We start from the raw sequence: 17172 nt of genomic DNA on the forward strand, positions 1-17172 counted from the left end.
CTCTGCAAATCAGCAAATTGCCTGTCACTTGTCACTGCAATAACAAAAGCGAAGTTCCACCCAAAAGTGGGACTTCCACTTTAAACTAGGGTGACCAGACATCCCCAGTTTCAGGGGCCAGTCCCCTGATTGAGGACACTGTCCCCGGACCAAGTCTGTCCCTGGTTTTGTCCCCGGATTGGATTTAATAAAGGGCAGGGGCAATTTCAAAGACAGTCAGTGCAGAATTAAAATAAAATAACACACCCCGCTCCACCGTGCCTACTAGCATAGGTGGGGTTGTATTTTTTTCCATTATCTGTGCCCCTTTCTGATGATCATGTGCTGGTCGGAGCGGAGGGAATATTTCTTCAGTTTCGGGTGCATGCCCATTCATCTTCGCTCGCATGTTCTTCTGCCTTGGCTCAAATCCTGGCCAGCCACCTGCCTATCTCCTTGCCTTCCCTGGGGGAGTGATCTTCCTCCGCTCCCCACCCAGTAGTAGCCGGGGCCCGGAGAGTAAGACTTGAGAGGCTGTGAGGCAGGCATTGCGACGGGCAGAGAGTCGCTGATTATTGCCATTACTAGTAAAGAAAAAAAAATGTCCCCGGATTTAATTTTAAAAATCTGGTCACCCTACTTTAAATACTCCTCGCCCCCTTACATGCCACATTTACCACGTCATTTTTTTGGGGGGGGGGGGGGCTTCGGTAGGAGTGGGACTTCTTGTCCCACTTCCTCCTTCCGCCCAGGGACCGCCTAGGCGACTCCTCCTCTCGCCTTAGGTGGACCCTCCCTTTAGGCGATCTCCTGGGACACGTGACAGGTCCCAGGAGATTGCCTGTCCACTCATAGAGCGCAGCCCGACTCGCGCATACGCAGTAAGTGCCCGGCCGTGAAGACGAAAGATATCATGGCCGGGTGCCCACACTGTGAATGGAGGTGCTGGCGGAGAGGGGGAGAGGAGCAGGTAAGTGTCTGTTTATTAAAAGTCAGCCGTTACACTTTGTGTAGCTGCTGACTTTTAATAAACAGTAAAAGGCTGGAACTCTGCTTTAACAGGGAGCCATAATAATTCCTGATGGAACCAACCCCCCCCCCCCAATTTTTTTCACAGATCAGTAGTTAATGAATTTCAATATACCGTATATACTCGAGTATAAGCCGAGTTTTTCTGCACATGTTTTTGGTGCTGAAAATGTCCCCCTCTGCTTATACTCAAGTCACCTTTTTGCGCCTGATCTCCTGGATTTTTGGGGTCCGGGTACCACCCAGCTGTAGGTCCCCTGGACCCCAAACTTGGCACACATGTAGCCCCACTCTTCCTCTACAAGTGCAAAGTTTTTTGTCCGGAGGACCTACAGCCGGGAAGCACCGATTTTTCAAAGTCGGGCACCCCGTCCATAGACTTCCATGTTAAACGGTAATTTCTCCGGTAAATTTGGGTTTCCCGGGTACCGGCCGGCCGTAGGTCCCCTGGACCCGAAACTTGGCACACATGTAGTTCTCCTCTACAAGTGTGCAAAGTTTACTGTCTGGGGGACCTACGGCCGGGGAGCACCGATTTTTCAAAGCTGGGCATCACTTCTATATACTCCCATGTTAAACGTAAGTCTAGTCATGGGCACAGTGAGCTATGGACACAGTGAGGCATGGGCACAGTGAGGCATGGGCACAGTGAGGCATGGGCACAGTGAGGCATGCACATGGACACAGTGAGGCAAAGTGAGGCATGCACATGGACACAGTGAGGCAAAGTGAGGCATGCGCCGAGTCAATTAATTTTCTCATTTTTTTGTGGTAAGATCAGGTGCCTTCAGCTTATATTCGGGTTGGCTTATACTCGAGTATAACGGTACTTATTTTTGTTTTTCCCCTTTCACATCGCACAGAGATATGTGATCCCAGCAGTGGCAGCCCGTCCATAGAGGGCGCCCGGGCACCGCCCAACCCCCCCCCCCCCCTCCTGTAGTCATAATAAAAAAAAAAAAAAACGGGCCCTTTAAGACATTAAGAATGTCTTTCTGCAGCTCCGCCCCCTCTGCCACTGGTCTATTCAGATAGCCGGACATAGGGCACCGGATACCTGAATAACGGCAGCTGGTTGGCTGTGCGGAAGTACCTATCAGAGCCAGCGGCTGGAGAGGACATCGAGGGACATGGAAGCAGAAAGGTAAGTGCATTTTACAGGGCACAGCGGCGACAATGGGCACAGAGGCATCAATAGGTACAGTGGTGACAAAGGGCACAGTGGCGACAAAGGGCACAGTGGCATCAGTTAAAGGGCACAGTGACATGCACAGTGGCAACAATGGGCACAGTGGCAACAATTGGCACAGTGGCGACAATTGAGGGGCAGAGTGGCTGCGTTTGATGGCATGGCACAGTGGTGACAATTGATGGCACAGTGGCTGTGTTTGATGGCATGGCACAGTGACTGCGTTTGATAGCATGGCACAGTGGCTGCGTTTGATGGCATGGCACAGTGGTGCGAATTGATGGCATAGTGACTGCATTTGATGGCATGGCACAGTGGTGATAATTGATGGCACAGTGGCTGCGTTTGATGGCATGGCACAGTGGCTGCTTTTGATGGCACAATGGCTGCGTTTGATGGCATGGCACAGTGGTGACAATTGATGGCACAGTGGCTGCGTTTGATGGCATGGCACAGTGGCTGCTTTTGATGGCATGGCACCGTGGTGACAATTGATGGCACAGTGGCTGCGTTTGATGGCATGGCACAGTGGTGACAATTGATGGCACAGTGGCTGCGTTTGATGGCATGGCACAGTGGTGACAATTGATGGCACAGTGGCTGCGTTTGATGGCAGGGCACAGTGGCTGTGTTTGATGGCATGGCACAGTGGTGACAATTGATGGCACAGTGGCTGCATTTGATGGGCACAGTGAGGCTGCAATTTTCTTTTTTTCTTTGCTTGCGCCCCCCCAAAAATTTTGAGCACCAGCCGCCACTGATTCCCAGGATATACCAGTTTATGTGTCTCTTGGGCTGGTTTATACAGGAATAAATAAGAATGCAAATGAACATTTTGTAAATGAAAATACTATTATTTGAACATTTCAATAAAGTTTATTGAAACAAAAAATACTCTTCCATGTGCACCACGTCCTTCCATGTGAATACAATGGAAATATCTGCTCAGGTTCAAACAAAGCCAACCCAATCTGTAAAATATCCAGCAAAGGAACATCAATACATGTCAGTACAGTACACAGTCTTTGTACATACACGTTTTCATACCTTGTTTATTATTATCTTTAGGCTTTTCTGGGTCTGTGTTTGTGAGGGGTGTTAAACGTCCTGTACAGAGAGAAATAAAACATCATTTTTCTTACATCTACTCTTAGGACAATATATCAATGTACAGGCATACCTCTACCAATTTTGAGATATAAATGAGGGACACCTACTAGAAAACGTATGTAGGCATAGGACACGCCCCCTGCCACACCCCCTTAAAGGAAAATTAACCAAAAAAAGGTTCATTAAATCCACAAAGGCTTTTTTTTTTATCACTACAATCCTTTATATTGGCTTTTAAAATTTACAAATGCAGCATTTTAGAATTTGGACGAATTGTTAAGCACTGGGAAACACCTTTTGAAAGATAAAAAATGCATTTTATATACAACTACAGTAAAACCTTGGTTTGAGAGTAACTTGGTTTGAGAGCGTTTTGCAAGACATGCTAAATGTATTCATAAATTTTGACTTGATATACAAGTAGCGTCATGTCACAACTGAGTATAAAAGGGGGTTATTTACTAAGGGCAAATCCACTTTGCACTGCAAGTGCAAACTACAAGTGCAAAGTGCATTTGGAATTGCACTGAAAGTGCAGTCGCTATAAATCTGAGGGGTAGATCTGAAATGAGGGGAAGCTCTGCTCATTTTATATCCAATCATGTGAAAGCTAAAATGCTGTTTTTTTATTTTCCTTGTATGTCCCCCTCAGATCTACAGCGACTGCACCTCCAAGTGCACTTTCAGTGCAATTTCAAGTGCAGTTTGCACTTGTAGTGCCAAGTGGATTTGCCTTTCGTAAATAACCCCCACATGTAGCAATGTGGATACATTTAAATGAAGGTGACAAATCAGACGCCTAACTGACACGTTTGAGACTTTTTGGGAACAAGTGACATTATTACAGTGATTGGTGCTAAAAATATGCACTGTCACTGTACTATTGACACTGGCAGGGAAGGGATTAACGACCAAGTCAATCAAAGGGTTAAATGTATGCCTAGGTTGTGCTTACTCACTGTGAGGGGGGGGGGGGGGTGCTTTGACTAAGGGAAGGCAAAGATCTGTGTTCCTGCTTTGCCTGTAATGCCGCGTACACACGACCGTTTTTCATGACGAGAAAAATGCAATTTTTTTAATTGGTCATTAAAAACGATCGTGTGTGGGCTCCAGAGCATTTTTCTCGACGTGATAAATGGGCATTAAATGTACCGCTACCCCCTCAGGAGCCGCTGGTTAGATTTGGGATCGGCATAATTATGTTACCTCTGTGATGTGTCTAGGGCAGTGATGGCGAACCCTGGCACTCCAGATGTTTTGGAACTACATATTCCATGATGCTCAACTACACTGCAGAGTGCATGAGCATCATGGGAAATGTAGTTCCAAAACATCTGGGGTGCCGAGGTTCTCCATCACTGGTCTAGGGGATTATGATGATGATGGTGTGATGCAATAACGGAATGTCCAGATAGCAGGGTGACGTTTTCCGTGCTTTATTACTGGTCCAACATGACCAACAGTCAAACTGAGATAGATAGAAGTAGGTTGGTGAAAGGAGAACTTGCAGATTCAGGCCTATGGATAAACGGTAGCAGTCCTGCTTCTAACTCTTTCCTCGTCGCCACTTCAGCCGGAGTGGGTATAGTGCCCCTGGACAGGTCCCCCTCACAGGCCTGGCAGCCAGAGCGTCACTCAGTACCTCTGGGAAAGAACAAGTCTCTGCCACCGACTTGGCTCTATTAGAATTAGGATTAGTGATGAGACCTCTGCCACAGGCCCAGTACTCGAAAACATGGATAGTAGAGCAGATCCTCCCAGTCAATAATTTGCCTGAATCTCCCTCAGGTAGACTTCGTATCTTTGGGGTCACCGACTGAGGCCCCGTACAGACGAGCGGACAGTCCGATGAAAACGGTCCGCCGGACCGTTTTCATCGGACATGTCCGCTCGGAGATTTCGGTCTGATGGTTGTACACACCATCAAACCGAAATCTGCGCGGACAGACAGCGCGGTGACGTGGCGGTGACGTTGACGCCGCCACGTCACCAAACCAGGAATCCATTCGACGCATGCGGGAGATATCTGTCCGCTGGTTAACTGTACTAACCAGCGAACATGTCCGCCGGACAGCTTTCCAGCGGACATGTTTCTTAGCATGCTAAGAAACATTTGTCCACTGGAAATCTGTCTGCTAGCCTGTACACACGATCGGATCTGTCCGCTGACACTGGTCCGCGGACCAGTGTCAGCGGACATGTCCGGTCGTGTGTACGAGGCCTGACAGTTTGCAGCATACAACCTGTCAGTGTCCGGTCACCCAGATCCCCAATGGATTGTCTGAGTCATATTGGATCACCTGCCTCCAGGCTCACCTCAGACCGACTCCCCATCGAACAGCACAACTCGCTTGGGATCTTCTTAAAGCGGAGTTCCGGCCACAATTTTAAAAATAAAACGTTTTTAAATATGAAAACCCCTGTAATACACAAGCTTAATGTATTCTAGTAAAGTTAGTCTGTAAACGAAGGTCCGTTTTGTTAGGTTGTTACAGCATTTAGACACTTTATAAAACAGAAATTGACTGGGGCCATCTTAAGTGTGGGCATCATGAAGCCAGACTGTATGACTTCCTGGATTTCAGCCTCGCACATGCTCAGTGCTGTACAAGCAGTGTAATGGTTTCAGATCAGGTTTCAATAGCAACGGGAGTGTCAGAGGAAGTTACCGCCCCTTATCTATGCAAACCTCTCCTCCTCTCCTCCCCTCCCCTCCCCTCCCCTCTCCTCTCCTCCCCTCTCCTCCCCTCCTCCTTCCAGGAACCAGTAAATATAATAAATAATTTGTTCCTGTGCAGATATATCTACATAACAAGATGATATATATCTCATGTTATATATGTGGTGTGTATACATATACCAGACATGTGCACTGTCAATAAATTCATTTTGTTTAGTTCCATTTCGCATTAGCCGTTATTACACCCGCTGTGCCCATTATGAGGGGTTCCCACCATCTCTGTGCTGAGTTCTGGGGTCTGTACACCCGCTGTGCCCACTATGAGGGGTTCCCACCATCCCTGTGCTGAGTTCTCGGGTCTGTACACCCGCTGTGCCCATTATGAGGGGTTACCACCATCCCTGTGCTGAGTTCCTGGGTCTGTACACCCGCTGTGCCCCATTATGAGGGGTTCTCACCATCCCTGTGCTGAGTTCCTGGGTCTGTACACCCGCTGTGCCCCATTATGAGGGGTTCCCACCATCCCTGTGCTGAGTTCCCGGGTCTGTACACCCGCTGTGCCCCATTATGAGGGGTTCTCACCATCCCTGTGCTGAGTTCCTGGGTCTGTACACCCGCTGTGCCCCATTATGAGGGGTTCCCACCATCCCTGTGCTGAGTTCCCGGGTCTGTACACCCGCTGTGCCCATTATGAGGGGTTCTTACCATCCCTGTGCTGAGTTCCTCCTGCTTCCTTCTTCCCCCAGCACAGCACATTGCCACCATAACATTGCCCACCGCATCATCCCCGGCACAGCACCCCGCATCGGCCCCAGAACCACAACCAGACCCAAATGTCAGTGCCCACCAGTGCATTATCAGTGCCCATTAGTGCGGTGACACCAGTTCATTATCTGTGCAGTGGCACCAGTGCCTTATATCAGTGCGGTGACAACATTATTAGTGCCCATCAGTGCGGTGACAACATTATTAGTGCCCATCAGTGCGGTGACAACATTATTAGTGCCCATCAGTGCGGTGACAACATTAGTGCCCATCAGTGCGGTGACAACATTATTAGTGCCCATCAGTGCGGTGACATTAGTGCCCATCAGTGCGGTGACAACATTAGTGCCCATCAGTGCGGTGACATTAGTGCCCATCAGTGCGGTGACAACATTATTAGTGCCCATCAGTGCGGTGACAACATTAGTGCCCATCAGTGCGGTGACAACATTATTAGTGCCCATCAGTGCGGTGACATTAGTGCCCATCAGTGCGGTGACAACATTATTAGTGCCCATCAGTGCGGTGACATTAGTGCCCATCAGTGCGGTGACAACATTAGTGCCCATCAGTGCGGTGACATTAGTGCCCATCAGTGCGGTGACAACATTATTAGTGCCCATCAGTGCAGTGACAACATTATTAGTGCCCATCAGTGCGGTGACATTAGTGCCCATCAGTGCGGTGACAACATTAGTGCCCATCAGTGCGGTGACAACATTATTAGTGCCCATCAGTGCGGTGACAACATTAGTGCGGTGACATCAGTGCGGTGACATCAGTGCGGTGACATCATTAGTGCGGTGACATCAGTGCGGTGACATCATTAGTGCGGTGACATCATTAGTGCGGTGACATCAGTGCGGTGACATCATTAGTGCGGTGACATCAGTGCGGTGACATTAGTGCGGTGACATCGGTGCGGTGACATTAGTGCGGTGACATCGGTGCGGTGACATTAGTGCGGTGACATCAGTGCGGTGACATCATTAGTGCGGTGACATTAGTGCGGTGACATTAGTGCGGTGACATCGGTGCGGTGACATTAGTGCGGTGACATCAGTGTGGTGACATCATTAGTGCGGTGACATCAGTGCGGTGACATTAGTGCGGTGACATCATTAGTGCGGTGACATCAGTGCGGTGACATTAGTGCGGTGACATCATTAGTGTGGTGACATCGGTGCGGTGACATTAGTGCGGTGACATCAGTGCGGTGACATCATTAGTGCGGTGACATTAGTGCGGTGACATCGGTGCAGTGACATTAGTGCGGTGACATCAGTGCGGTGACATCATTAGTGCGGTGACATCAGTGCGGTGACATTAGTGCGGTGACATCATTAGTGCGGTGACATCATTATGTGCAGAGTGGGGGGAAATACAGATGATCAGGCATACAGAGCACATCTCTGATTGGTCTGTATGTGAGAACACGGATTGTAGTACAGCCCCGCCTCCCTGCACTAGAATTGTAACACACAGTGTAGAGCGATGTTGCAATGTACAGGGAGGCGGGGCTGTACAGGGAGGCGGGGCTGTACTACATTCGGTGCTCTCACATACAGATCTATCAGACAGAGATCCGCTCTGTCTGTCTGATGATATGTATCTCCGTGCACCGGAGACAGAGGGCAGGTGGGCGGGTGGTGGAGGGAGGAGGACGGGGGCGGTGCTAGGACGGGGGAGGAGTTGGAGAGGGAGAAGAGGAAGGACACCACCTCTATGGGCGGCACTGCCCTCCCTCCCTCCCGCCCCCCGAGATGTTCAACCATGGCTGCGATGTTCAGCCCAGCCTCCTGGGATTGATGACACACATCTCCCAGGAGGCATAGCAGCGCTGGATGCGGCGGGGAGGCCATTCCGCCGCGGCGGGGGAAAGAGACACTCAGGGATAAAAACGTGAGTTTTTAAAAGACAAAAAAAAAAACATCCCAAATGTATTTAACCACTTCCCGCCCGGCCTATGGCCGATTTACGTCCGGGAAGTGGTTATGAAATCCTGACAGGACGTTCCAGAACGTCCTGCAGGATTTCATGCCGCGCGCCCCCGTGGGGGCGCGCATCGCGGCGATCGGTGATGCGGGGTGTCAGTCTGACACCCTGCATCTCCGATCTCGGTAAAGAGCCTCCGGCGGAGACTCTTTACCACGTGATCAGCCGTGTCCAACCACGGCTGATCACGATGTAAACAGGAAGAGCCGTTGATGGCTCTTCCTCACTCACGTCTGACAGACGCGAGTAGAGGATAGCCGATCGGCGGCTCTCCTGACAGGGGGGGTTCGCGCTGATTGGTTATCAGCGCAGCCCCCCCTCGGATCGCCACCCTGGACCACCAGGGATGCCCACCCTGGACCACCAGGGTGGGCAAAAAAAAAAACAGAAAAAAAAAAAAGTTAAAAAAAAAAAAAAAAAAAAAGCATAAAGAAAAAAGATGCCAGTCAGTGCCCACAAATGGGCACTGACTGGCAACAATCAGTGCTGCCACCCCAGTGTCCATCAGCGCCACCCCAGTGTCCATCAGCGCCACCCCAGTGTCCATCAGCGCCACCCCACAGTGCCCATCCATGCCCAGTGCCCACCTAGCAGTGCCCATCTGTGCCACCCATAAGTATACATCAGTGCCGCCCATGAGTGCCCATCTGTGCCGCCTATGTGTGCCCATCAGTGCCGCCTATGTGTGCCCATCAGTGCTGCCTATGTGTGCCCATCAGTGCCGCCTATGTGTGCCCATCAGTGCCGCCTGTGTGCCCATCAGTGCCGCCTATGTGTGCCCATCAGTGCCGCCTATGTGTGCCCATCAGTGTCGCATACCAGCGCCGCCAATCAGTGCCACCTCATCTGTGCCCGTCAGTACTACCTCATCGATGTCCATCAGTGCCATCTCATCGGTGCCCATTAGTGCCGCCATATCAGTGCCCGTAATTGAAAGAGAAAACTTATTTACAAAAAAATTAACAGAAAAAAATAAAAACGTATTTTTTTTTCCAAATTTTCAGCCTTTTTTTAGTTGTTGCGCAAAAAAAAAAAAATCGCAGAGGTGATCAAATAACAACAAAAGAAAGCTCTATTTGTGGGAAAAAAAGGACGCCAATTTTGTTTGGGTACAGTGTAGCATGACCGCGCAATTGCCATTCAAAGTGCGACAGTGCTGAAAGCTGAAAATTGGCTTGGGCGGGAAGCTGCGTAAGTACCTGGTATGGAAGTGGTTAAAGGGGCAGTGTTAAAACTAATGCTGATAAGTTGAAAAATAGGGTGGAACTCCGCTTTAATAAGAGATGGGGGACCCAGTAAGCCACAAACCCTCCTATAAGATTGGAGACAATTATGGTCCGGAATCCTCTTTCAGTAGATTCAGTACCCGGATCTCCTTCAGGTAGTTTTGCTAAATCAGCAGCTGGCAGGCGACCAACATCCAGCCTGTCAGAGCTCAGGTGGTCCCCCGATGAATTGACAGGCCCCTCCTGGAACACCAGCCTCATGCTTGGTATCCCCCGGACAGACTCCTCATCGGTCAGCTTCCTCCAATTGGACGGACAGCTCGGGACCCCCTCCAGATTGGGGACCCAGTCGATCACTGGGCCCACACAGTGGATCAATTGTTCTGGGCCAACGTGGTCCCGGAACCAGGAACACTGCTGCCCACGCACATCCCGGCCAGGAGGGCCATATGCGGGGGTGTCGTGGAATGGCTACCCCAAAGGTGGGCGCCACACGAGGAAGAACCCAGAGGAAATGGCATCTGCCCCCTTTATACCCCTCCCCAGCATGCACAGTGAGGCAGCCAACCCCTGACTGACCGATAAGGAGTGGCACTCAGAGCACTTGACCCCACTGCTGCCACCTGCCATCCGGGGGTGACGGGAGTCCCCGGACAAAAGGACAGCCCACAGCACAGCCAAGCTGGAGCAGTGACAAAAATGTAAACGATCAGACGAACTCAGAGCCAACGATTTCTCTGAATCCTTCCCCTTAAGCTCCATTCACACCTAGGCGTATTTACGCCCGACGCCTGATACTTGATACGCTGGAGGGGAGAAATACCATTGCCCTCTATAGAGATGGTTCATCTCCACGACGAACGCCTGAAGCTCAAAACAAGTCCCGGACCCTTTTTTTCAGGCAGCTTCGGCGTTCGGCATAGGAGATGTGGACCTGGGGGTAAAAATCGCGGCGTTTTGTCGCCGCAAAACGCGGTACAAAACGCCGCAATTTGTTGCCGCAATTCTCGGGACAAAACGCCGCGATTAGGTGTGAATGCAGCCTCAATCTAACATAGCACCGGCTCTGAAAGTTGCCAGGCACTACACAAGGTTTAGTACTGCATCATCAATAGGGTTGGTGGCAGAAAGCCCAAGCAAGCCCTTAAAGTGGAGTTCCACCCATTTTTTTATGTTTGTCTGTGATGCATGCTCTAATCTCATAGTGTTCAGAATGGACAATTTTTATTTAATTTGTTGCTTGTAAATACCTTTATTTTGTAGTCCTTCATTACTTCCTCCTCCTTATTAGCCTAGGCTATTTGCAAGGGTTTCTGGGATAGGCATCATGTTTCCCAGTAGTCCTTGCAAACCTGACTGAAACCTATTACATTGCTTGTGCACTGAGCATGTGCGAGATATGCAAAGCTGAAATCTAGGAAGTCATACAGTCTGGCTTCATGATACCCACACTTAAGATGGCCACGGTTCATTTCTAGATTATAAACTATCTAAATGCTGTAACAACCTAACAAAACGGACCTTAGTTTACAGACTAACTTTACTAGAATACATTAAGCTTGTGTATTACAGGGGTATTTATATTTAAAAAGTGAAATTGTGGGTGGAACTCCCCTTTAAGCCTAACTATTGAATTGGCTCCTGATAAAAAAAATGGGGTGGACATACGCCACTCAGTCCTGCAAAGGCTATTTTTGGGATTAGGTCATGTCTTTACTTTACTGTTTATTTACATTTCCTTGTGTATTATTACAATGGGGTGGATTCAGTAAGCAATTGCGTCTGCGTAACCATAGTTACGCAGCGCAATTGCTTAGTTGCGCCGGCGTATCGACTTCTCCTGAGTCAGAGAGCTCGTTACGCCGACTGCAGCCTAAGATATGACTGGCATAAGGCTCTTATGCCGTCGTATCGTAGGCTGCATTCTTACGATAGCCGCTAGGTGGCGTTCCCGTAGTGGTCAGCGTAGAGTATGCAAATTGCATACTAACGCCGATTCACAACCGTACGTGCGCCCTACGTACGCAGTTTACGTCGTTTACGTTCGTCGGGTTCCGCGTAAGGCTGCTCCTGCTATTAGCAGGGGCAGCCAATGCTAAGTATACCCGTCGTTCCAGCGTCGCGATGTTTGAAAATTACGTTGTTTCGTAAATGAATCGTGAATGGCGCTGGACGCCATTTACGTTCACGTTGAAGCAAATGACGTCATTTGCCGCAATGCACGTCGGGAAAGTTTCCCGATGGAGCATGCGCACTACGTTCGGCGCGGGAACGCGCCTAATTTAAATGATCCACGCCCCCTAGGGGATCATTTAAATTACGCGCCCTTACGCCGGGCATTTTTAAGGAGCGCCCGCGCAAATTACGTAGCTACTGCTTCATGAATGAAGCGTAGCGCAGGTAATTTACGGAGGCGCAGCGTAAAAAAAGTAACACAACGCCACCGTAAGAAATGCGCAAAGCTACCTGAATCCACCCCGAAGTTTTTTTTAATCTGTAGCCGATGCCACACTATACCAGGCAGTTCATTGCCAGCTGCAGTAGGGGGCAGTGTGTTGCACGATACAGCACATCACACAGCTCTTGTTTTTTTTTTTTGTGCAAACTTTATTTGGAGTACTCAAAATGTACACTTTATTCATGCTGCTGTATAGCAGTGCAATGTGCTACGCTGTACCTTGTACCTTGGGCACAACAAGCATTTAGGATTTATAGCTTGCAATTACTGGCTGCGGCTATAGCTGCTAGCAATAATTACTGTGTTACCCCCCACCCACCTCTGGTGGCAGAACACAATAGCTCCACAGGAGGAATGCCCCCATCAATACTGAGCGATTTCCTTTCTTGCAACCCGTATGAACTGCCTTAGTTGCTGTTTGGTTGTTTGTGGTAATGCCCCGTTAGGGGAGAAGTGAACATTGCATCAGCAATGTATAACAAGCAGACGTCCGGTATATCACCGGAGACAAGCTGAATGAGACACAGAAAGAATCCATAATAAAAACATTTTTTTTTTTTTTTAACATCTCCAAACACTGAGAGCTTAATGACCCCATCAACCACTTCAACACACATTTCATGCAGCACAAGGGCTCTCCACAAAGCCCGATTGGCTCCCAATGTAAGGTTAGCAGATCTGGGAAGCATCCTTTGTTAAAAGAGAAGAATGCCCAAAGCTTTCCCCCCCCCCCCCCCCCATACTTCTTATGTGGATCACAGTGGTGCACTTACTTTTGCACACCTGACCCAAAATTAGCCAACAGTGTGCTAAAGCTCGCTGTGAGCTGACGTGGCAGAGCCGTTACAAGCTCTAGAAGGATCCAGAACATATTGTCAGGATCCACCCAGCTTCCTGATTGACATTTGACTCCACCTCTCAGCACACAGCTAAGCCCGCCTCCTCCCCAGGTCGGAGCTCAGCTTTCATGTGATTGCTCAGTTCTCGGCTAAGAGCCAATGTGGGAAGGCTGCACATGACTGGATGATTGGATGATGAAAGTCAGCAGAGCTTCCCCTCATGTGCTTAATTCTGGAGCAACTGCACTGCATGTGATTGGCTATTCTTTGCAAAGTGAAGGTTTAAATCATTTACTAAATCCTGAAGCAACTGCACTTGGCAGAGTCCACAATCTATTTGCCTTTAGTAAATCAACCTCACTATTGGGGTTATTTACTAAAACTGGAGAGTGTGGAATCTGGTGCAGCTCTGCATAGAAAAAAACAATCAGCTTCCAGGTTTTATTGCCAAAGCTTAACTGAAGAAGCTGAAGTTTGAAGCTGATTGGCTCCCATGCACAACTGCACCAGATTTTGAGTGCACCAGCTTTAGTAAATCTACCACTATATGTCATTAGTAAAGTCATCCCAATGCAAACTGTAACAGGTTTACTAAGATATTACAGACTATGCAAATCTCATTGTACCTTGCTTTGTATATAATGCTACATGTAACTTATTTTTACTCTTCTGTAACTCTGAAATGTCTCTTTATTTAACCACTTCCATACCGGGCCTATTCTGGCACTTCTCTCCTTCATGTAAAAATCATCATTTTTTTTGCTTGAAAATTACTCAGAACCCCCAAGCATTATATATATAGTTTTTTTTTTTTTTAGCAGACACGCTAGGGAATACAATTACGGTCATACTTTTTTATCTTGCACGGTATTTGCACAATCATTTTTCAACCGCCATGGGGCCCCTTACACAGCTTCAGGCATGGCCCCCCTGGAGCAGAGAACCGGGGGGGGGGGGGGGGGGGGGCTGCTGCTAATTGAGAAGCGGTGGGGGTGCTGACGCCGCAAATTGAGGTCGGGGGCTTTGGGTGCTGACAAACAAGTAAAAAGATGGGGCGTTGCCCTGTGGACCTCTGAGCCCCTTACAAAAAAAAAAAGAAAGGGCACTTTAATAAAAAAAAAAAATATATATATATATATATATATATAAAAAACATAATATGACCAAATATAACATAAAAAAGGGGGGTTTCCATCCGGGGCCCTGGGGATCTCTGGGCCCTTCAATAATAAAAAAAAATATATAATTTTTTTTTTAACCACTTGCCGACCGCGCTATAGCAAAAATACTGCTACAGCGCGGTCAAGTTACCCTGACAGGACGTCCCTGGGACGTCCTCGTGCACTTCCGCGTTTGCGCGTCCCCTGGGGCGCGCTCGCGGAAGTGTCCGTGCTCGCCGGGTCTAGAAGACCCGGCGCATCACGGATGACGGTAAATAGCCGCTGATCGCGGCCATTTACCACGTGATCGCTCCGTCAAATGACGGAGCGATCACTTGTAAACAAACCGGCGTCATTTGATGATGCCGGTTCCTCCCTCTCCTCTCTGTACCGTTCGGTACAGAGAGAGGGGGGGGGAGCGGGGTGTCAGCAGCTGCTGTGGCTGGATCTGTGACAACTGCAGTCACAGATCCAGCCATCCTTCCCTGCGCAATACTCTGCAATAACCCATACTCTGCCTGCAATACCCCAATACTCTGCCTGCAATACCCCAATACTCTGCCTGCAATACCCAAATACTCTGCCTGCAATACCCCATTACTCTGCCTGCAATACCCCATTACTCTGCCTGCAATACCCCATTACTCTGCCTGCCATACCCCATACTCTGCCTGCCATACCCCATACTCTGCCATACCCCATACTCTGCCATACCTCGATACTCTGCAATACCCCGATACTCTGCAATACCCTGCGCAATACTCTGCAATACCCCAATACTCTGCAATACCCCAATACCCTGCGCGATACTCTGCAATACCCAAATACTCTGCAATGCCCCCAATACTCCGCAATACCCCAATACTCCGCAATACCCCAATACTCCGCAATACCCCAATACTCTGCATATATAATGTTTTGGGGTTCTATGTAATTTTCTAGCAAATAAATGGTGATTTTTTCCATGTAGGAGAGAAATGTCAGAATTGGCCTGGGTGCTCCAGAACGCCTGATGGTGCTCCCTGCATGTTGGGCCTCTGTATGTGGCCACTCTGTGTAAAAGTCGCACACTTGGGGTATCGCCATACTCGGGAGGAATAGCAGAATGTGTTTTGGGGTGTCATTCGTGGTATGCATATGCTGTGTGTGAGAAATAACCTGCGAATATGACAGAAACAAGTTTTTATTTATTTATTTTTACAGAATTTTCTGTCGTTTTTCTTTTATAGCGCAAAAAATAAAAAACCCAGAGGTGATCTAATACCACCAAAAGAAAGCTCTATTTGTGTAAAAAAAAAGGACACAAATTTCAAATGGGTACAATGTTGTATGACTGAGTAATTGTCATTCAAATTGTGAGAGCACCGAAAGCTGAAAATTGGTCTGGTTAGGAAGGGGGTTTAAGTGCCCAGTGGTCAAGTGGTTAAAAAGTGGGGTTGTCATCCAGGGCCCTTTAATAAAAAAAAAAAAAAAAAAATATATATAAAAAAAATTATTAAAAAAAAATTATAAAAAGGGGGGGGGGGGGTTGTCATCTGGGGCCCTGGGGACCTCCGGGCTCTTTAATAAAAACAAAAAAATATATATATAAAACATTTTTATTTTTTTATAAAAAATAAATAAAGAAAGGGGGGATGCCTGGGGACCACTGGGACCCTTAAAGGTGTACTGCCTGTACCCCCCTAATGGCGGCCGTGCCGGCCAGCCACCTGCCTGCCTATCTCCTTGCCTTTCCTGGCAGAGTGATCTTCCTCCGCTCCCCACCCAGTAGTAGGCGGGGCCCAGGAGGCGGGTGGCAGCGGCGGCGATGAGGAAGAGAGTCGCTGATCGCCGCCATTACTAGTAAAAAAAAAATATGTCCCCGGATTTCATTTAAAAAAATCTGGTCACCCTAATTTAAAGGCATAAAACAGATAAACAAAATGTAGCGTTTATATGGATCACAATCAGTACGAGTTGCTTTTGTCACATCCAATATACAAATAAGTCCTTCAACATCTACCGTGAACATCAGCGTGAAAACAAACGTCAGTGTCTAAGATATAAAGTACAAATGGAGGCAAAGGGAGCCTTCCGGAGGGGACAGTTCAGGGACCAACCCTGCATAGGAAGAAAATCCCCTCTGACTCCCAGGAGCTACAAAGTTCCGGGGGGGGGGGGGGGGGATCAATTAAGCTTTGACAAAAAAAAAACCTGGAAGCTGATTGGTTTCTATGTAGAGTTGCACCAGATTCCACATTCTTCAGTTTTAGTAAATCTCCCCCGATGTGTATTAGAGGAGCTGTGACGGCTACTGCTCTAAATGTAAGGAAAAAGGCGACACTTACCTTCCTCTGTATTCTCCATTTCAATGGTCTTTTGGCTTTCTCCAAACCCCATTGTGTTCTAGGTGTGTAGTCTTCGCTTGTCTGATTACAATGTGCAAACTCTATACAGAGGAGACTAAACCTCGAAGACTCCGCCCCCATAGAGGCGGAGACAGAGGGGAAGTAATGAAACTGCAAACACAACAAGGTGTGGGAGGAAAAACAAAATGATTTGTTTGCATCATTATGATTCATACAAAACACACACAACTTTCACCTAAGATTCACTCATTGGGGCGGATTTACTAAAACTAGAGCACTCGGGATCCGGTGCAGCTGTGAATGGTGGTTACCAATCGGCTTCTAACTTCAGCTTGTTCAATTAAGCTTTAAAAATTAAAACCTGTCAGGAACCGTCTTACAGTCATAATGCTAA

General features: G+C 48.3%; 1 protein-coding gene across 1 annotated transcript in view; it reads right to left on the reverse strand.

Moving 5' to 3' along the window:
• The window catches only part of LOC120910361 (C-type lectin domain family 7 member A-like), a 104872-nt gene extending 88031 nt beyond the window's left edge, over positions 1-16841 (reverse strand). Inside the window, exons 1-2 of the mRNA XM_040322121.1 lie at positions 16758-16841; positions 3245-3304 (exon numbers count right to left, since the gene is read on the reverse strand). Coding sequence (XP_040178055.1) covers positions 3245-3304; positions 16758-16809 — 112 coding nt within the window. The 5' untranslated portion in view covers positions 16810-16841. The remainder of the gene's footprint in view (positions 1-3244; positions 3305-16757) is intronic.
• Between the last annotated feature and the right edge of the window lie 331 nt (positions 16842-17172).

Source organism: Rana temporaria, chromosome 8 (genome assembly GCF_905171775.1).
Source record: "Rana temporaria chromosome 8, aRanTem1.1, whole genome shotgun sequence".
In the NCBI taxonomy this organism is placed as follows: Eukaryota; Metazoa; Chordata; class Amphibia; order Anura; family Ranidae; genus Rana; species Rana temporaria.